Raw genomic sequence first — 21,877 nt, 5'->3', positions numbered from 1 at the left:
CAGTGAAAATTTGCGATTTAACACCCTTCTGTTTTCTTTTTGGCATATTTTAACAAAAAATCAAAAAGCTTTCCTTCTTTGTTCTTATTTTATTCTCCAGTTCTGTACAGGTGATGTAGAATTTGAAGCTGTGGTTCTATGTCTAAATATCAGGTGTTAAAAAAGTTAAAAGGTTTCGTAAATTTACTCTGAAAATTATACACAAATATACGGATGTTAAACAATTTAAGTGGTACTTTTCAATACTTAAGTACTTTTGAAGGCATGTACTTTTGATCACTTCTTCTATACTTCAACTTGAGTAGATGACTGACCGGGTATGTTTTACTCGCAGTAGAGTAAGACTTGACTATGAACATCAACACTTTTACTCCAATACTGCAGCAGACTGCTTCTTCCACCACTCTTAGTACCCACAATAGATACCTTTACCGACCTGTATCTTCCCTCTGGATCAGAACCTTTCTTACCATTACTTTTTTTGAGGCAGTTTGTTATCATTCCAGCTCTGCAGCTGGAAACCATTTTTAGCTGATTCTGTATACCCAATCAATGTAAAGCCCAAAACTGTCCCACACATGAGTAACAAACTTAATACTGTTTCAAAAGTTAAGAGGTTCAACAATTTTCTCAACAATATAACATTTTGAAATTTTATATATATACATTAGCCCTTCCTTGTGCTGTCACCTTATCATGGTGGAGGGGTTTGAGTGTCCTAATGATCTTAGGAGCTATGCTGTCTGGGGGCTTTATGCCCCATAGTATGGTCACCCAAGGCAGACAGGTCCTAGGTGAGGGACCAGACAAAGAGCAGCCCAAAGACCCCTTATGATGAGTAACATAAATGGACCTAGTGTTCCTACGCCTGGACGCGGGTCACCGGGGCCCCACTCTGTAGCCAGGCCTGGAGGTGGGGCACACTGGCGAGGGCCTGGTGGCTGGGCTTTTACCCATGGAGCCCGGCCGGGCACAGCCCGAAGAGGAAACATGGGTCCCCCTTCCAATGGGCTCACCACCTGTAGGACGGGCCAAAGGGGTCGGGTGCAGTGTGGGATGGGTGGCAGTCAAGGGCGGGGACCCTGGCGTTCTAACCCTCGGCTGAAGAAGTGTTTTCTGGATCTGGAGAAGGCATTCAAACGTGTCCCTCGGGGGGTACTCCGGGAGTAAGGAGTACATGCCCTTTAATAGGGGCTGTTAGGTCTCTGTATGACCGGTGTCAGAGCCTGGTCCGCATTGCTGGCAGTAAGTCGGAGTCGTTTCTGGTGAGGGTTGGACTCTGCCAAGGTTGTCCTTTGTCACCGATTCTGTTCATAACTTTTATGGACAGAATTTGTAGGCGCAGCCAAGGTGTTAAGGGGATCTGTCTTGGTGGCCTTAGGATTGCATCTCTGTTATTTGCAGATGATGTGGTTCTGTTGGCTTCATCAGGGCGTGATCTACAGCTCTCTTGAGCGGTTCACAGCCGAGTATGAAGTGGCAGGGATGAGGAGCAGTGCCTCTAAATCCGAGACCATGGTCCTGAGCCTTAAAAGGGTAGAGTGCCTTCTCCGGGTTGGGGAGGATGTACTGCCCCTAATGGAGGAGTTTAAGTATCTTGGGGTCTTGTTCACGAATGAGGGGAAGATGGAGCGGGAGATCGACAGGCAGATTGGTGCGGCGTCTGCTGTGAAGCGTGCGCTATACTGGTCTGTGGTGGTGAAGACAGAGTTGAGCCAACAGCAAAGCTCTCGATTTACCGGTCGATCTACATTCCTACCCTCATCTATGGTCATGAGCTTTGGGTCCAGGACACAAGTGGCTGAAATGAGTTTTCTCCGTAGTATGTCTGGGCTCTCCGTTAGAGATAGGGTGAGGAGCTCGATCGTCCGGAGAGGACTCAGAGTAGAGCCGCTGTTCCTCCACATCGAGAGGAGCCACTTGAGGTGGCTCGGGCATCTGATTAGGATGCCTCCTGGACGTCTTTTCCTGGTGAAGTGTCCCAGGCATGTCCCACCGGGAGGAGGCCCAGGGGGAGACCCAGGACACACTAGAGGGGCTATGTTTCACAGCTGGCCTGCGAGCGCCTTGGGATATTTCCGGAGGAGCTGGCCGAAGTGGCTGGGGAGAAGGACGTCTGGGCCTCCCTACTGAAGCTGCTACCCCCCCGACCCGACCCCGGATAAGCGGAATAAGATGGATGGATGGATGGACATAAGCTATTACATTATCCAACTCTGTTGACTTAACTGTGTCTTCTGTATTGGTCTTACTACCTTTAATGCATACAGCATGCAATCATTGTAAAAGCTAATCCTCATCTTGCAGGTGGATCTTCAGAAGGTGATGATGAATAACTATTTTTCCTTCATAAATCCATATTTGTGGTGGGTTTTTGCAAATGTGTTTGATAACCCATGGAAACAAGGGACCTAGATGTTAAGTGCATAACAAAAATAAACTTTTTCTCAGTCGTAAGGAGTACGACTTGTAATGGGAAGTCGGATTGGGCGGATATAAAATGGGGTTATGTCCCATTGATTCCAACAAGATGGAAGCAGCTTTGGAGTTCTGGTTGTGAAGTTAAGCTGATGCAATTTGATGTTATTATGTGTGGAGTATTTTTTTTTTTAAGCTGAGTTGATACTAAACAGTATTGTCAAATATTTTATTTACAAAGAGAATAGAAATTAAAATTTGTTTCATAGTGATCAAGATGCATTTTACTTTTACATTTTAAGTTTTTAATATTTTTTTATTAATTTTTATGTGGAAATATTAGCATTTTTGCTCAATAGCTTCCAGGTAATGTGATCAATTGACTCAAAATCAGTATTGAATCATAGCACTCCATCATCTTCAAAAGTTACGCCCTTTATTTTTGCATTTTAAATTTCTAATATTTTTTAAATAATTTTTATAATGAAATATTAACATTTTTGCTCAATAGCTTCCAAGTATAGTGATCAGTTGACTCAAAATCAATATTGAATCATAGCACTCCATCATCTTCAAAAGTTACACCCTTTATTTTTACATTTTAAGTTTTTAATATTTTTTTATTAATTTTTATGTGGAAATATTAGCATTTTTGCTCAATAGCTTCCAGGTAATGTGATCAATTGACTCAAAATCAATATTGAATCATAGCACTCCATCGTCTGCAAAAGTTACGCCCTTTATTTTTTCATTTTACATTTCTAATATTTTTTAAATAATTTTTATGTGGAAATATTAGCATTTTTGCTCAATAGCTTCCAGGTAATGTGATCAATTGACTCAAAATCAATATTGAATCATAGCACTCCATCGTCTACAAAAGTTACGCCCTATATTTTTACATTTTAAGTTTTTAATATTTTTTTTTATTAATTTTTATAATGAAATATTAGCATTTTTGCTCAATTGCTTCCAGGTATCTATGTGTAGATATTGGCAGTTTGACTGAATACGTTCCAGTTTCTGTGATGGATTGACACAAAATTTATGAGAAATCATGGTACTAGACTGGTTTAATGAGATACAGCATTTAGTTTAAATATGAAATCTCTAAATATGTATAATGTTTTTGTAAATACAACAAATATAAATATTCTAGTTTGACAGCTTCTGGGCTTCAAAATCTAAGCCTACAGTTTTATTTTGAAAACAGGAAGTTGGTACACAATGTAGCCGTTTTCAATCGCCGTGTTTTTACTGTAAAGTCTCTAATAAGGGTGCACTGGAAGTGTTGGAGCGGCTTCCTCCGATCGCAGTGTACCCGGAGAAAAGGAGAGGTTTTCCCGTGGGGGAGAAGAGAATTAACCGGAGGAAGAAGCGGTTTGAATGTCTGTCGAATATCCAACGTAAAACTAACTTCACCGCGGTCTGCTAGCTTACTGTACAGGAAGTATACAACGGCGGTGTTTTAAGGCTCTTGTTATGCTACAAAAATATCAATTTTATTCCGTAGTTGATCCGAAATAAGTAACTCATATATTCAAATATTTTCAACAAACCTGTACGCTTATTCTCCGCACATGAATGAAGTGTTTACATTTCTGCTGACAGGCAGAGCGTCCAGCTGAAGAAACAACCGCTCACAAACCGCATTACTGCCCCCTAGTGCCAGCTTTCTTTTATGACAGCTTTATAAGAGGAAATAAAGAAAATAATATTGTTTAAAATGAACCAGCTCCAACATAACTAATTTGAAAATTACTTTAAAACATGATGAATAATTTCTGCTAAGTTTTGTGACCACACTTATTTTCTAAGTGCGATAAAAGAGGTGGAGAGATTCTTCTTCTTCTTCTTCTTATGGGGTTTTATGGCGGTTGGCAGACTTGTGAATTGTGCATTACCGCCACCAACTGATATGGAGTAAAGCAAGAAAACAGAAAACGATTCACCCCCCCCCCCCCCCCCCAAAAAAAAAAAAAAAAAAAAAAAAAAAAAAAAAAAAAAAAAAAAAAAAAAAAAAAAACCTGTGTAACTTAAACCAACATAATACTAAATCACATTTGCCCATATAATTTTTAATTTACTCTAGGTCATCTTAACTCTGCCAGTTTCTGATGGTCCCATCGGTCCTCCCATCATACTTCCAACCATCTCCCAGTTCAAATCTTTAATGTCCAGATATTTTTCTGCAGCCTTCACTATTATTTTGATTTTTTCCGTTTTTTTTGTTGTCTGTGCAGTACAATTAATTACTTCTACCATGAAAAGAACAAAATTTGTCTTTTTAACAATAAGTGAGTCTTCATCAATTTTTTGATTCTCTAGAGGTTTGGAATTTGCCGTGTGTTGAACTGTAGGTTTGGGTTTTTCTGACTGAGATGGGATCCTTTTTGCAGCTTCAGCGTAGGTTATTCCGAGCTCAAATTTCATTTTTTTAATTTCCTCAGACCTTTTGCTTGCTTCACAGCCGCGATAGGCAGCAGTATGTTCTCCACCACAATTACAGCATTTTATTTTAGCTTCTTTTCCACATTTTCCGTACTCATGTTCTCCTGCACACCTTCCACACCTCTGTTTCCCTTTACAAACTGCTGCAATGTGACCGAATTTTTGGCATTTGAAACATCTCAATGGTGGAGGATTGTAGATTTTGACATTATAGCTTATGTAACCGATGAATACTTTGCTTGGTAATTGCTCTTCCTCAAATTTAATTAGCACTGATAAACTGTCAGATCTTTCTCCGTTTCTTGTTGTTTTTAACCGTTTTACTTCTTTTACTTTTGCACCGCTTATGTTTTCCAGAATCTCTTTTTCAGAAATTTTTAGAGGAACTCCTCCAATGACTCCCCTGCTGATCTTTTTGTTCTCCATTAGGCTGCACTGAACTCTTATCCCGTCAATTTTGTTGATCCGTATTGCTTTGCCTTGCTGGGCGCTGTCTCTGCAGTTAATTAGCAGGTCTCCACTGTACAGAATTCTGGCACCTCTGACTTCTCCGACAAGTTTATTGATGGTTTTTGTTAAGTGAACCGGATTCCAATTTGTAAAAGAGTCTGCCTGATTAACGACTTTGAATATGACTTTGAATTCATTTTGTTGTGCTGTGGAATGTATGGAATGATCATCACTGGATTGTTCTGAACTAGATTCCCCTTGAACTGATCTCTGTTTTTTCCGCTTTTTCTCATTTTTTGATGTTGCTATCTTCCAACCTTCATTGTCACTATTTCCCTCTTCCATCCCACAAGAATCGCTTCCTGTTTCCTCACTACTCACGGCCCAAGACATTTCTCCATAAGCAGCTTCAAAACACGCGCCATGCACCAAACGACCATCCACATGCCCGACGTCCTTGTCACAGGTGGAGAGATTCCTCAGCATCCCTCCCATTAAAACATCTGTCATCTCTGAGACTTTAGGATTAAAGTTTTCTATTGTTTAGTCGTTTTTTAGCACAAAAATTTTTTTTCTAAAACATAACAGAAATATATAGCTTACAAAACACAGAAGGAGGAAATAAAAAAAACGTCACCAAACATCATAAAACACGAACCATCTTTTTAAAACAAAACAAAAACATCCAGATCTCTACATTGAAAAATACTGTTAAGCACCCAGATATCAGATAGTTTGCTTAATATTTCAGGTCTGTCAAATATCACATCCTAAGCTTATATGCTTATAAAGCATATTTTCCTCTCCATAATAATCCTTAATTTACGGTCATCACTTGTTGGAACCACATACTTAAAAGGAAATATATGACCCAGCTTTTCTGCTTTGTCTTGAATTAGAATAAACCAAGCCTTTTATATAAATAAAAAATACCATTGATACCTTTACTGATATTTATTTTTGGTTAACCTAAATTTATTCACCAGACAAGGTTTATTTCTTATTAAAGTGAACATAAGAATAAAGATCGTGTCTTTTCAGGCAGTGATTTTGAATGTATTTAACTCCTTATGGGTGACTTTCATGCCCATCTTCACAAATCTATAAATTGTCTTTCTATCACAAATCTAACATTAACTCAGACAACCAGAGATCTAAATCTAAAATAAATAAATAAAACACTCTATAATATAAAAAATGTTATTTAAATCATAAACAGGGGCACTGATGTCCACTTAGTCCACTACAAATTTAAAGGGTTTAATAGGATTTGTTATTAGTGCTATATTTATTTCTATTCTCATTTTTTTCTTTTTTTTTTTATTAAAGGGTCGTCCAGTATGAAGTAAGATGTTGAAGTTAAGACACTATTTACTATTATTTCCCTTAAATCTGAAATATTGTGTCAAAGTATTATATTTCATCAATGACTAACTTGCTTGTTACAGTAATATTATGGCACCCTAACCCTAGTGCCACTGAAAAAAAAAAAAAGTTAACAAATTTTTGAATATTATTTCAGTTTAATATGGGGGGTGGGGGGGGGAGTCTGACTTCTGACAGCTAACAAACATGTTAGCATCAAGCCATAGCCATGTCTAGAGACTAATCTAGCTCTCTTATTTTAATCACCTTCTGCTCTTACATTAATGAAAAAGCATCACTGGGGACCCCTTGGAAACGTAAAAAATTGCCTAATTCCGTCATTTTCCAACAATGTTTTACTGGCCCTCTCAGACAACGCACATCTTTGTCAGTGTAGCTGAATGCTCCCACTTCTCTTCCTTCGTGGGGTGATTAAAGTCAGCATTCTGAGAAAAAAAGTCAGAATTCTGAGATTAAAGTCAGAATTCTGAGATTAAGGTAAGTATTCTGAGGAAAAAGTCAGAATTCTGAGATTAAATTCAGCTTTCTGAATTTTGAGATTAAGGTAAGTATTCTGAGGAAAAAGTCATAATTCTGAGATTAAGGTAAATATTCTAAGGAAAAAGTCAGAATTTTGAGATTAAGGTAAATATTCAAAGGAAAAAGTCAGAATTCTGAGATTAAATTCAGCTTTCTGAATTTTGAGATTAAGGTAAGTATTCTGAGGAAAAAGTCAGAATTCTGAGATTAAGTTAAGTATTCTAAGGAAAAGTCAGAATTTTGAGATTAAGGTAAGTGTTCAAAGGAAAAAGTCAGAATTCTGAGATTAAATTCAGCTTTCTGAATTTTGAGATTAAGGTAGGTATTCTGAGGAAAAAGTCAGAATTCTGAGATTAAGGTAAATATTCTAAGGAAAAAGTCAGAATTCTGAGATTAAGGTAAGTATTCTAAGGAAAAAGTCAGAATTCTGAGATTAAGGTAAGTATTCTGAGGAAAAAGTCAGAATTCTGAGATTAAATTCAGCTTTCTGAATTTTGAGATTAAGGTAAGTATTCTGAGGAAAAAGTCAGAATTCTGAGATTAAGGTAAATATTCTAAGGAAAAAGTCAGAATTTTGAGATTAAGGTAAGTATTATGAGGAAAAAGTCAGAATTCTGAGATTAAGGTAAGTATTCTGAGGAAAAAGTCAGAATTCTGAGATTAAGGTAAGTATTCTGAGGAAAAAGTCAGAATTCTGAGATTAAATTCAGCTTTCTGAATTTTGAGATTAAGGTAAATATTCTGAGGAACAAGTCAGAATTCTGAGATTAAGGTAAATATTCTAAGGAAAAAGTCAGAATTTTGAGATTAAGGTAAGTATTATGAGGAAAAAGTCAGAATTCTGAGATTAAGGTAAGTATTCTGAGGAAAAAGTCAGAATTCTGAGATTAAGGTAAGTATTCTGAGGAAAAAGTCAGAATTCTGAGATTAAATTCAGCTTTCTGAATTTTGAGATTAAGGTAAATATTCTGAGGAACAAGTCAGAATTCTGAGTTAAATTCAGCATTCTGTGGGAAAAAAGGTCAGAATTCTGAGATTAAATTCAGAATTCAGAGAATAAAGTCAGAATTCTGAGAAAAAAGTCAGAATTCTGAGAAAAAAGTCAGAATTCTGAGCTCAAAGTCAGAATTCTGAGCTTTTTCACATATTAAACTGAAATAATATTTAAAAATCAATGAACTTTTTTTCAGTGGCCCTAATCCTCTTCCGTATAATATCTATTTATCATTTTATTTATTTTAATTTTGAGTAAATGCTCTTATTTTTTCTCCAATCCTCACCGGAAGTGAGGCGTCCCTTTGTGGTTATTTAAAGATGGCGGACTGCATGGCTGCACGTTTGACCGCCCAGGAGGAGCAGATCCGGCTCCTCACCGCCGAAATCTCTGCTCTTCGGGACGGACTGAACGGCGGCGCTGACCAGGCTGGGGTCAGTCCGGAGGTAGAGAGCCTGCGGGCGGAGAATGAGAAGCTCAGGTACCGGCTGCTGCACCTCCGGAGGGGTCTGCAGGCTGAGATGGAGATGGAGGAGGCGCAGGGGAAGAAGCAGCCTGGAGAGCAGAGTGGCAAAAAACACCCACAGACAGACAGCAGAGCTGATAACCGGGTAACAAGAAATGCTGTTCATTTATTAGGAGCATAAAACTGAAAAATTTACCAATAGCAGAGATTAGTGAAGGCCTCTGCTCAGCCAAGTGAGTGGACAGAAAGCAGCCCACGTCCACAGACAGCTGTCCCACTCACTTACTGGCTTTTTAGGACATGAAGCAGACATTTTAAAGAAGCCTCTAAACATGCTCCAATACATGTTTAACAACAACAACAAACCCTGAATGATGCCTACTGTTAAAGATCAGGCATGTTTCCAAATGAATAAAAATGCATTATTTCACAGGGAATTATTTAGAGCTGCACCGATTACAGGTTTCTGACCGATCACCTATTCATGATCTTTAAAAAGCCTGGCATGCCGATTAAGATTTTGACATTTCCATCTTATCTTACTGAAAAAACATTCATCATTGCTGTAAAAACAATAAGAACTTCTGAAGTAACTGCTCTTTTTTTATTCATATTTTTTCTACTTCATAAAGGCTAGCTTTATTTTAGTTTACCTTTGATCACTGCTTCAGGAATGGAAATTTTCTTAAAGCTGTACAAAATGAAATTTCTTTTTGTATACACTCTGTGTAAAACACATGAACAGATTCCTTAGGAACTGGTCGCCTGGACTTGGCCCAGAAACATCAGAACATTCTTCAAACATTGTTTTTTTGATAATGAATAAATGCTGATAAAACATCCTTTTTCTTTTCATTTTCAGACTTTAAGAAAGATATTCATGTCATTATTTCCTCATGTCAGCTTTGTCTTTTTCAGCTCCCTAACACACTCCTGGACCTTTAGCACACAGCACTTGGGTTAACTTCATTATTTTTTTTTAAATCTACTTATTGCTTTGACTTGTTTGCTGTAAATATTTGTCAAAATGTAAAACAACCTTTCAGAAAACGATGAGATTTGTTCATGAGCATGCTTAAACAAACTCCTCTCTCCTTATTAACAGGCACTAATCCCAGAAAAGAGTCCTGGTGAGAAAAACAAGAAGGAGAAGAAGCAGGATAAGGGGCAGGTGGATGGACGCGTAAAAGAGGTAAAGGGATCATATTTAGTAATAGCTAAGGACATGTTCCTCCTGGTTTAGTAATTTTGCCTACAAAGTATTGAATAGTCTTTTAATGTATTTTGTTAGATTATCTCTTTGGCATCTTCTGGATCCGTTGAGTTTAGATGAAGACACGTGAGAATGTAAAATCTCCACAGCAGTCAAACACGGAGGTGGAAGCTTTGTGCTCGGGTTTTGTCTCTGACAAGGGTGCATGAAGACTTCCCTTCGTGTATAATGAGGTTAGCAAGCAGAACCATTTCCTGTAAAATCTTTCGTTCCTTAATTGGAAACAAACTGACCCTGCGAACATATTTATTTTTTCTTACCAACATATACTCCAGCTTTTATTGTCATTACACTGTTACAAGTACAGAGCAATTGTGCCATTGTGCCACGCCCCACAAGCAGTGTGGGGCTAAGGGTCTTGCTCAGGGACGGGCTTGGACTAGTAATCTGTGATACAGGGCATTTGGCCAGTGGGTCGGTCCTAATTTCAGCATGCGAGGGCCGTCCCTCCTTAAATCATCCCCAACACTTACTTTCCGGCCAAAGCTCCTACCTGGGACAGTAAATAACTCAAGGCGCTCAAGTAGTAATACAATGTTAACTAGTTAAATGATGCATGCAGTATACACTCACCGGCCACTTTATTAGGTACACCTGTCCAACTGCTCGTTAACACTTGATTTCTAAGCAGCCAATCACATGGCGGCAACTCAGTGCATTTAGGCATGTAGACATGGTCAAGACAATCTCCTGCAGTTCAAAGCGAGCATCAGTATGGGGAAGAAAGGTGATTTGAGTGACTTTGAACGTGACATGATTGTTGGTGCCAGAAGGGCTGGTCTGAGTATTTCAGAAACTGCTGATCTACTGGGATTTTCACGCGCAACCATCTCTAGGGTTTACAGAGAATGGTCCGAAAAAGAAAAAACATCCAGTGAACGGCGGTTCTGTGGGCGGAAATGCCTTGTTGATGCCAGAGGTCAGAGGAGAATGGCCAGACTGGTTCGAGCTGATAGAAGGGCAACAGTGACTCAAATAACCACCCGTCACAACCAAGGTGGGCAGAAGAGCATCTCTGAACGCACAGTACGTGGAACTTTGAGGCAGATGGGCTACAGCAGCAGAAGACCACACCGGGTGCCACTCCTTTCAGCTAAGAACAGGAAACTGAGGCTACAATTTGCACAAGCTCATCGAAATTGGACAATAGAAGATTGGAAAAACGTTGCCTGGTCTGATGAGTCTCGATTTCTGCTGCGACATTCGGACGGTAGGGTCAGAATTTGGCGTCTACAACATGAAAGCATGGATCCATCCTGCCTTGTATCAACGGTTCAGGCTGGTGGTGGTGGTGTCATGGTGTGGGGAATATTTTCTTGGCACTCTTTGGGCCCCTTGGTACCAATTGACCATCGTTGCAACGCCACAGCCTACCTGAGTATTGTTGCTGACCATGTCCATCCCTTTATGACCACAATGTACCCAACTTCTGATGGCTACTTTCAGCAGGATAATGCGCCATGTCATAAAGCTGGAATCATCTCAGACTGGTTTCTTGAACATGACAATGAGTTCACTGTACTCAAATGGCCTCCACAGTCACCAGATCTCAATCCAATAGAGCATCTTTGGGATGTGGTGGAACGGGAGATTCGCATCATGGATGTGCAGCCGACAAATCTGCGGCAACTGTGTGATGCCATCATGTCAATATGGACCAAACTCCCTGAGGAATGCTTCCAGCACCTTGTTGAATCTATGCCACCAAGAATTGAGGCAGTTCTGAAGGCAAAAGGGGGTCCAACCCGTTACTAGCATTGGGTACCTAATAAAGTGGCCGGTGAGTGTATATAGTCCTTCCTTGTCATGCACATCCTTGTAACCGTTGGCATATGGTGTAATTTTCTATTTCTTCAAACTGTAAAATCCTTGCAACAAATTAAATAATATTAAAACTAAGATGCTTTCAATGTTCCTCTTATATTTGGGGAATTTATGTTCGAATATTTTGCAAAAATATGTTACGGTGCATGATGCCACCTAGACTGGCAGTGAATGCTTACACACCGCTGAGCTTTCATGGATTCATTCTTGGAAAAACTGCCTGTGTGCCTCTATATCGTATTGTTTAATGTTGGTGTCCGACCCGGTGACGGTATGCTTCCACCCGCCTGCCTTACCGTGCCCCCGCCTGCCCGCTAAGGCTCGGTTCTGCTGCACTGGAGTCAACCTCTCTGACATTTTTTTAGGTATGAAAAGTAGGACATGTCCGGGGAAAAAGAGGACATCTGGTATACAATGTGTTTCACATTTGAGACGCATGTGTTTGACTGCATAGCCTGATCAGGGACTGTATTATAAAACTTAGGCAGGATCGGGATGAGTCGGCAATAAAGATGAACACAAAAACTGTTTCTGCTAGAATTAAAATGTGTTGTTTTATTCTGCCACAGAAAACAGCAAAGCAAGCACATCAATCAAGGCACGGTGCTGAATACAAATTATATTGTCTCAATACAATTTATATTGTCCCCCTACCGTGACACAAGGATCGGAGGGCCGGTCGATTCTGGCAGGGCAGCAACCCGCGCAGCTAGGCGTCCGTACGCAACCCTAGCAGACCCCGCCGGTGTCAACAAGCCCCCGCCATTTATGCCACACTTCAAATTAAAATCTTTCACCCAATCAGGAAAAGTGACCGCTCCCTCTCACACCTGGAGCGCATGATTACAGAAACCAAAATATGGAACCGGCATCCCCCGAACCCACCCAGGGCTCGTGGACAGCCGAAACCAAAAACAAAATAACATAATGATCAGATACAAAAACAAGTTAAATCATGCCCAGTATCTGGCTGGTACCAATCACTGCTTCATCTGTGTTACCTCCCCAGAGCTCATTATGCCCAGTATCTGTTCCCCAGAGCTCATGGACACAGCATAAAAAAACATGTTCCTGCTTCGATACAAACTTATATAAAAAGAGTGCTTCATTTGTGATAAAAAAAACTTGTATGATTGTCAAAGAACATAAAATATAAAACCCATATATATATCAGGGACCCAGAGTGGAAGTCTGTGGAAGTGGGGCTAGAACTGAGAACCTTAGGATTCCAAGCTCCGTCCCCCAACCACTAGGCCGCCACTCCCCTAATGAGAAATATACAAATGAATAACTTTAGACAGTAACTTTAGACAATAACTGATTGTTTTGTTTTTGCGTGTTTTGTTTGTTCACTTTGCCTACTAAAGCTGAACCCATGGCCTCCGTATGTTCCTGAACGCCTCAGCCTCTACGAGGAGCTTAAGAAGGAAAGTGATGCCCTGCTGGCGAAGAAGGCTGCAGGAAGTAAAGCCATTATTGTTGAGCTGAGTGATGGCCGAAAGGTTCCAGGGAAGTCCTGGATTACGACGCCCTATCAGTTAGCCTGTGATATCAGGTACGTTTTAACAATTCTTCATCGATAAAATGATGAAAATCGAAGCTTATCTGAGGAAACCCTGCGTTTCTTTGTCTGGCAGCCAAGGCCTGGCTGACAATGCGGTGATTTCTCGAGTCAACGGGGAGCTCTGGGATCTGGACCGCCCTCTGGAGCAAGACTGCTCTCTGGAGATCTTACGCTTCGACAACGACGACGCCCAAGCTGTAAGTAAAGAAAACCCTTAATATGTAGAAAATCCTAACTAATCCTGTTCTAGGTGTTAATTTTTTCTGCTGTCCAATCATACGAGCAGAACCAAAACAGTACTTTTTGTTTGATCATATGGAAAACATCGGAGCTGATATCTGACTCACATTTTTGGTGTAAAAATAGACAACATGTCCAGCGTGAGAATGCGTTCATGGCTTTATTTTGGTATTTAGAAAATAAAAGGCTAATCAAATCTAAAACTGAGAATTTCCAGACAGTTTAATCAGTTTTATCCAAAAATCCACATCAAATATTAAGGGGAGTGATGGCCTAGAGGTTAGAGCAGTGTGCTTGTGATCTGAAAAGGTTGCAAATACCCAGTTCGATCCCCATAGCCTCCACTCTGGGTCTCCGAGGAAGACCCTTAACCCCCAATTGCTCTCTGGGCGCCACACAATGGCAGCCCACTGCTCCCCAAGGGGATGGGTTAAATGCAGAGGTGAATTTCTCCAGTGTGAGATCAATAAAGTTAAATAATTTTTTATCACACTCATCAAAGTGAAACCCAGCATGTTATAGCTCTTTAGACTCAGGCAATCCTAAAGAAAATGTCCTTCAACTCAAATGTAAAGCCGACCATACACTACAAAAACCAATAACTAATCATTCGACATCAACTTAGGCTAATTTTGTCTGTATCGACCCACGGACAAGTAATTTCCAGTTATATTTTCCAAAAGATAAATTTAAATGTCGTAATTATTAGGGGTGTAAATAATAATCGTTTTGTATCGATGCATCGATCCAACAGCCGACGATCCGATGCATCGACACGTCCGGAAGAGAATCGATTCATGTTTTTTTTTTTCCTCCGGTCTATTTTTATCCATTTGCTCCTGGGCGTAATTCTCCCTCCCGTGCTGCGGTGGCGCTAAACCTATTTTGCCCTCCTACCTCGCTTCCTGGTTATACTCTTACAGCAGTGTGTTGCAGTGAGCTTGATGCAGACATTTTTGATTTATGCCCAATATTGAAGCGTGGTCTGTGCTACACGCTGTGGGTCTAGATATAGGCGGCGAGGAAGTGGGGGCGAGTTTAGTCCGACGACGGAGGGACATGAGGGCCAAAAAGAGCGGAGATCCAGGTGGAAAAAGGGTCCCAGCGTTCTCGCGCAACTCGCACTGCTAGCGGGTCAAACTTCACGAGTTGTTTTCCGCAATTTCGGTCATAAAAACAAAACAAGCCGGCCTCCTGTCTGCGGCACTGTTTGCGGTCAGCTACAATTTGGGAGAGGAGCAGCGGAGCGTCTGTGGAGGGGGCGGGACGTCTGGAGCCCAGGTATTGCATTGCACTCATTGCACTGATATTGTGCAGTATTTTTGCAGTATTTTTTGATGCAACTTTTCTACTTCTGTTATTTGTTGTTTCTAAAAAAAAATGCATAACGATATTACAGCTTTCATTGATTTATTTCAAACTTGAAACTTTGTTTAGCCTGTAAGGTGAAAAAATAAATAAATAAATAAAAATTAACCGATTAATCAATTAATCGAATCGAATCGTATCGTGGTGTATTCTTAAGTATCGAAAATAATCGAATCGTTGGGTCAGGAAATCGATACTGAATTGAATCGCCATGATGGATGTGATTTACACCCCTAGTAATTATCCACCAAAGGTCTTTTTTTTTTTTTTCAATAAAAAAGTAAAAACATAAGGATGATGATCCTATAATGAATCTCGTAACGATATTTGTGCGCCATGTTAGATCATCTATATTGCGGGGAAATATTCACCTACCTATTTACTCTATACAAGTATAACTTTGAATTTGAATGACTACGTAAAAATTCCTTTAAGTAAAAAAAAAGGACCTCCCCATACGAATGCATCATGTAGTTCTTTGTTCAGCTGTGTTGCACAATATAGGGACTAAATGACCTTTGATTAACATATTTTGTTAGCCAGTAAGATTAGGTTTGTGCTGATACATCAGAAGTGTAGGGGTGGGCTGAAAATATAGGGTTTATTTACCTGGGTAACGACTGACAGGAGAGGAGAACCTAGCAGTTACTCAAGGAGTGGAACTTCAGGCTTGGAAATTTTGGAAATATTGTAAAAATATTTGCTTAAATGAAAATTTGTGTAGATATAGGCACTGAAAAACATGGCATGTGAGCAACAACAACTCCTACCGACGAGGATTTGTAAATGGGAGCATCTAGCCGGTGGGTTTTGCAAGCTATGAGTTTTGAGAATAACTCAGAATGCATGAAAATTGCAACAAACTAAACTATTCTAATATTTAGGTCCCTTCTTCTGTTTTAAATAATACTGGCCTGCTGGATGCCTTCTATTCCTTTCAGGTGTACTGGCACTCCAGCGCTCACATCCTGGGAGAAGCCATGGAGCGCTTCTACGGAGGCTGTTTGTGTTACGGCCCGCCGATAGAGAACGGTTTCTATTATGACATATTCCTGGATGGACAGAGGTGAGAGAGGACTCTGTCATTATTTGCATGCTTTCTAATTTAGATGTTAACAATGAACTTGGAGAAACAAAAAAACAAGGTTATGAAGGTTTCAAAGAAATGAACTTATTGCCAATGGCGTAATGACACAACAATAGGCCCGTAAGCAACATTATCACCCATACATTCGCACTTCATCATTTCACCATTCTTCACTATACATAGATATACATGCTCTCCATTCATCTCTTGGTTGCAGTCTTTACTCACTGTAGTAGCAGCAATGTCCACCTCTGCCTCTTCAGTTTTTTTGAAAGAACGTGTTTATTTTGGGAAGTTTTTTTCCGTTCTTCCAGCAGTTCTTTCCTTTTTCTTTTCTGAAATCCACTTAAGTACCTCTTTTTTTCGTATCCTTCATCACTAACACATTGTAACTGTTTTGGTATTAATCTATGCTCTGGATAACCCATAATTCCAAGTGATATTGTAAAAAATAAAATACTCAAATACATCATTCTTTTAAGATCTTTATTGCGGTTTGAAACAATATTATATGACTGTATTTTTTTTTTACCAATCGTCTAATGAACTATACACAGTTATTAACATAGTAATTAAAAGTACCACTGTCTGCTTTGCTATTGGTGTCTTGTTTATACGGCTCACCATCATGTTGAAATCTGGCATATATTGAGGTATAAATAAGGTCTGGTCATTTGATCTAGTATGCGGTGGGTTTAAGACCAATTTTTCGCACTATTACGTTTGCAAAGAGACGTCCTAGTCCACAATTGCGTTGGAGGCCTACCAGGTGTCATTTACGGGGCCCCTAAGAGGTCGGTGGCCCCTAAGCAACGGCATACTCTGCTTACCGATAGTTATGCCATTGCTTGTTACCTTTTGAAGCATATCTGTAGTTTGTTTCCACGTGCGCCAAAGCTTAACAGCAGTGGTGTGATAGTATTAGAAGGCAAAGATGGCGTCGCAGACCTATATCACTGCCACGTTGAAATTTACACCAATACACTTTATTTTAAGAGCGGATCAGCTCAAACGCTTTTCTTTTGGTTATTGTTGACATTTTCATATCCTCCACCAATGGATTTATGTGGTTTGGTTATGATCTGCAGGTTAGTGAAGGCACACACACACAAAAAAGCTTTGCACACGTGGTCTGCTAATTTGCGACCCAAATCGCTTCTTTGAATATCCGCTCTGTGCGTACGAAGAGGATTGTGCTTGTTTTAAGACGTCCAAACATTCTAAAGGTCCGGCACTAAAGTTTTTTAAAATTACACAGAAACCAGGAAGATATACTGAATTTTAATTAGCTTAATGGCTGCGCAAAAATTTTTTTCCTTGTTTTTTTAATAATATTTTACCACCTTATTTGAACATACTTGTGCGAAAAGTGCCGTAACTGTATAATTTAATTTCTACCCCTTCTTTATTGTATTTTTGGGGGCAATTAACTGTATGCTTATTTATTGAGCATTTATGTATTTATGTATGTATTTTCAAATATGGTAGAGCTGGTCCTCCATATGGTACAGAATACAAGCATTATAATGCATACTAACATATATTTATATATATATACGTAACAATCTGGTCTGATATTGTCTGTTCCAAAAAAAAGTTAAAAACAATCCACTGGAGTTTGTTTCCAAGTTGAAGACGTTTCGCTTCTGTCGTGGGAAAAAAGTATTCGACTATTCATCCTAGTTAAATAAACAGAGATCGATGGATTTCACTCAGTCGGAACATTTATTCATATCTTTGCAAAGAGAGAACAGATCATCATACAGCCCTAATGCATGCTGATTAGCATACTTACAACAATGGAGAGTAGTCAGAGTCAAAACAAATAACAGACACTTTGGTTAAACAGTAACATGTTATGAATAAACCTTGAGAAAGAATCTGATTTGTTATGGGAAGAAGCTACGTCTGCTCTACAAACACCATCCTGCAGAGAATTGTGTGGCCTTGAAAGTGAAACAGACTGATACAAAAAGTGCAGCAGTGGTCAAAGTGTAACACTGCTGCACTTTTGGTATAACTCGTTCCATTTGAAATATCAATGCAATGCTCATAAGCTGTATGTAACGCAATTTCGTTCTGTATGCACTCTGTGCATACAAAATGACAAATAAAGAAGTCTAAGTCTGAGTGAAAACTTTTATAGTGAGTAAATAAGATAAATGAATATGTAATAGAAGGGAAATAAAAATTTACCGACAAAAGTTTCTCATCCATGAAGTTTTTTTAATTCAAAATGGTACAATGATATTGTTTAACGGTTAGACTCCCTCTAGTCGTCCCGAGTTTGCTGCTGTTTGCTGCTCATTTTTTTTCCGTGATTGTAGTGGCATGTTTTAGGAGCGTTTTTCTGTTGCTTTTGCTTTTTGTGTTTTGGAGTTTGCATCACGCATGTTTTTGTAGCACCTTTTGTTGTTTGCTGCGTGTTTGCGCCTGTTGGCCACCGTAAATAACACCCAACTGCATATCTCTTTAATAACACATCATCTCTGTAATGCCCTCCGGGGTGCATTTGCTTCTGGTTCCGGTCTTGTGGGGACGGTCTACAAGAGGCGACTGTCCTGGTGGGTTTATGGGCTTGAAGGTCTGGTTAAAGGAGCCGGGTGTGTTTGCTGTTTCCAGGTCAGTTTCCAGCACAGAGTTTGGAGACTTGGAGGCTTTGTGTAAGGCTGTTGTAAAGGAAAAACAGCCTTTTGAGAGACTTGAAATCAGTAAAGAGACGCTGCTAAAAATGTTTAAGGTCAGTATATTTAAGGATGGATGTTCTCTTTTGAAAAACTCTGTGCCATAAATCTTAAACACAGAGAAGTTATAAGTAGGAAATATCTTTTTTTATTTAACCGAAAGCATGTTTCTTTTTTATTCTAGTACAACAAATTCAAGTGTCGCATTCTGAATGAGAAAGTTACCACCCCAACTACTACAGTCTACAGGTTGGTGCTTCTCACTCTGCAGTTTAGAAACAGAGAAATTGGGAGTCATTGACTAAAACTCATGAATCCATTCCAGATGTGGGCCCTTGATTGATTTATGCAGAGGCCCTCATGTTCGACACACGGGGAAGATCAAGGCATTGAAGATTTACAAGGTCATTTCTCATTTTGTCAAATTACAGCCACTGGTTTCTGTTGGACCTTCTATCAGTTGCAGATTGACACACTGTGAATGGAGACGGATGCACGCCACACTTTTTCAGATAAATCCCCCCTTTCCTTTTTATCCGTCTGTCACCAGAACTCATCCACCTACTGGGAGGGCCGATCGGACATGGAGACTCTGCAGAGGATCTATGGGATTTCCTTCCCAGACTCAAAGATGCTGAAGGAGTGGGAACGCTTTCAAGAGGAGGCAAAGAATAGAGACCACAGAAAGATTGGCAAGGTTAGTCCCTGCATTTAGACACTTCTCAGCAGGTATATTGGCTTAAATTAAGAGACTGATTCTGCTTCTAGTATTTTTATTTTTATTCATATGGAAAAACACTAAAAGAAGCTGAAACCACAGATCTCTTGTCCTCCTAAAGCATGAATAGCTTCCCTCAGCTGGTTCACTGGTAGCCAGGTTTGGACATGAAAGGCTGAGCATTCTCCATTTCCTGAATAAACCAGCTGAGGGCACTGTGCCTCTTCTCCCTGACTCATTTAGGACATCTGTGAATCATCCAAGCCTCCCATCTGGTTCATCAGCAGGAAGGATGCAGACAGCATCCAACTCAGTCAGCACTTCTTACAACACAGCCCCATTTTAAGCATGGCTTTAAAGCTGAAAACGCACCTGTTTCGCGTTAAAGATGGTTCTCTGTGGCTAAATCCAGACCTTTCATTTAGGGAAGAACATCTGGGAACTGGGTCAATATGCAGGACCAGCTCTGGCATATATGAAAAGAATAAATGATTGATTAATAGGAAAGAAATGTGAAAAGAACGGGAGGAAATGGGATAAAAAATAGAATAGAAGAAGAAAACAGAAAGATGTTAAGCTCTTAAAGCCTGGATTTTCTATCAATCAGATGTTGGTTTAAATACAACTTATTTATTTCAACATTGCGACTATACGTAATTTTAATACTCAATATGTTGATTGTTTTATTGATGCCATTAAACCTTAAACAGCACATGAAAATGGAGTCAAAATATATTTTTTATATTTTACAACTAATACTTCTTTAAACATCATAGCTAGGGATGCGCGATATGGGGATTTTGGCCGATATGCCGATATTTTAAAACTCATGTATCCGATAACCAATACCGATGTTAAAGCTGGACAAAAATAAGTAGTCATTGAAAATAGCAGTTTTGTTATCCATTTCTGACACTTTGAAAAATAATATACTCAAATATATTTTCATATGCTGATATCAAATTGATTTTTAAAAACGCGGTATCGATCTATTTTACTTTCAGAAGATCGTGAAATTTCATCGTTCTGTTACAAACTCTCGTGATATTTTGCAAATTCTTGTGAGATTTTGTTAGTAAAATAGATCGATACCGCGTCAATATATCAACATATAAAAATATGGCAAAATTTGGTGAATTTTCGGGGGATTTCGTAGCATAACGATGACATATAGCAATATTTCATTAGTAAAAGAGATTGATATGGTGTTTCTAAATGGAAATATATCAGCATATGAAGATATTGGGATATTTTAATGGATCAATATTTTTTCCCTCGTCTTTAGAAGTTTTTAAGTCTGTAAAAAAGAAGTTTTTGAGGAAGAAGAAGAAGTAGTATTTATTTATTTTTTTTTAGACTTTAGAAACTCAGAAGCTGATCAAATATCGGGTTAAATATCGGTGGGGTGGCCGATGTCCGATATTCAGATTTAAGGCCGATACCGATAGGGGGCCGATTATATTGTGCATCCCTAATCATAGCATTTGAAATGGAGACAATTAATGGGAAGCTGCTTTAGATTTTATTACATGCTCCTTAAATCTATATTGTTTTAGGATATTTAATTTGTAACCATTTTTTATCCATAATCTTTAATAATCATTACATTTACTTTACATAATTGGAAATACATGGATATTCTTTTACATTTTTACATAAACTATACATAATACTGTTGGACTAATTCTATTCATTTCCATTCCTCAATTGCCTAATGATGCAGAAAAGCTTCGAACCCAAAATCAGAAAGATCTTTTCAGAATTTTGGTTGGATTTTTGTCAGTTCTTATATATAAGTTGTAAAAGACATTAGTTATTCTGTATTTACGTTTTTATTGTGCAACCTGACTTACATTAAGAAATGTTTGAGTTTTTAGCCAAATTCAAATATATTTTCCATTTATTACCTAAAGTGTAATATTTCCTGGTGAAGTCATTTATTTAACAGGAAAATCACATTTATGTACTTTATGACATATTTTGCCCTCTATATACCTCAGAGAACCCATAACAGTGATTATGTCCCTAATCCCCTCAATTGGAAAACCCTGGTTTACTCAGGAATAGAATTTACTTTGGATTAATGATAAAAATAATATCAGTTTATTGAATGTGTATAATTTTTATTACTGGAGAGAAGTTTTATAAATAGGAAACTGAAATGTATGAACTTTAAACTGACTTAAAGTGAAATTACTCTGATTCTTGGAAATCCAGGAGTAGCGGCTTCTTAGTTTTACTTGATGTTTAGGTTAATCTAAGAGGAAACGGGAAAGAATTGACTGATTTTTCAGAACCACAAAGAATAGAACAGGAAACGATCTCGACTTTTGGTCTGAGGAGCTCTTTATTCTCAATAAGCCAGGATGCATTTATTCTCAGGAAGCTTTGTCATCTCCTCCTCCCTCCCAGCTGCAGGAACAATCCTCTCTCCT

The 21,877-nt window shown here is 39.0% G+C and overlaps 2 protein-coding genes across 2 annotated transcripts in view; one reads left to right on the top strand and one right to left on the bottom strand.

Annotated features, from left to right (window-relative positions):
- ulk3 (unc-51 like kinase 3) overlaps positions 1-4,079 on the bottom strand; it is a 46,894-nt gene extending 42,815 nt beyond the window's left edge. Inside the window, exon 1 of the mRNA XM_038282639.1 lies at positions 3,978-4,079. The gene's annotated coding sequence lies outside the window, so the exon portion shown is untranslated. The remainder of the gene's footprint in view (positions 1-3,977) is intronic.
- Positions 4,080-8,516: 4,437 nt separating this feature from the next.
- Positions 8,517-21,877, top strand: part of tars3 (threonyl-tRNA synthetase 3) — a 28,827-nt gene continuing 15,466 nt past the window's right edge. The window contains exons 1-9 of the mRNA XM_038282628.1: positions 8,517-8,829; positions 9,790-9,876; positions 13,149-13,336; positions 13,419-13,542; positions 15,895-16,019; positions 18,663-18,780; positions 18,909-18,973; positions 19,050-19,128; positions 19,275-19,421. Of these exons, the coding sequence (XP_038138556.1) occupies positions 8,539-8,829; positions 9,790-9,876; positions 13,149-13,336; positions 13,419-13,542; positions 15,895-16,019; positions 18,663-18,780; positions 18,909-18,973; positions 19,050-19,128; positions 19,275-19,421 (1,224 nt within the window). The 5' untranslated portion in view covers positions 8,517-8,538. The remainder of the gene's footprint in view (positions 8,830-9,789; positions 9,877-13,148; positions 13,337-13,418; positions 13,543-15,894; positions 16,020-18,662; positions 18,781-18,908; positions 18,974-19,049; positions 19,129-19,274; positions 19,422-21,877) is intronic.

Source organism: Cyprinodon tularosa, unplaced genomic scaffold (assembly GCF_016077235.1).
Source record: "Cyprinodon tularosa strain WSP-4 unplaced genomic scaffold, ASM1607723v1 ctg186, whole genome shotgun sequence".
In the NCBI taxonomy this organism is placed as follows: domain Eukaryota; kingdom Metazoa; phylum Chordata; class Actinopteri; order Cyprinodontiformes; family Cyprinodontidae; genus Cyprinodon; species Cyprinodon tularosa.
This window is presented reverse-complemented; position numbering and strand designations above follow the sequence as displayed.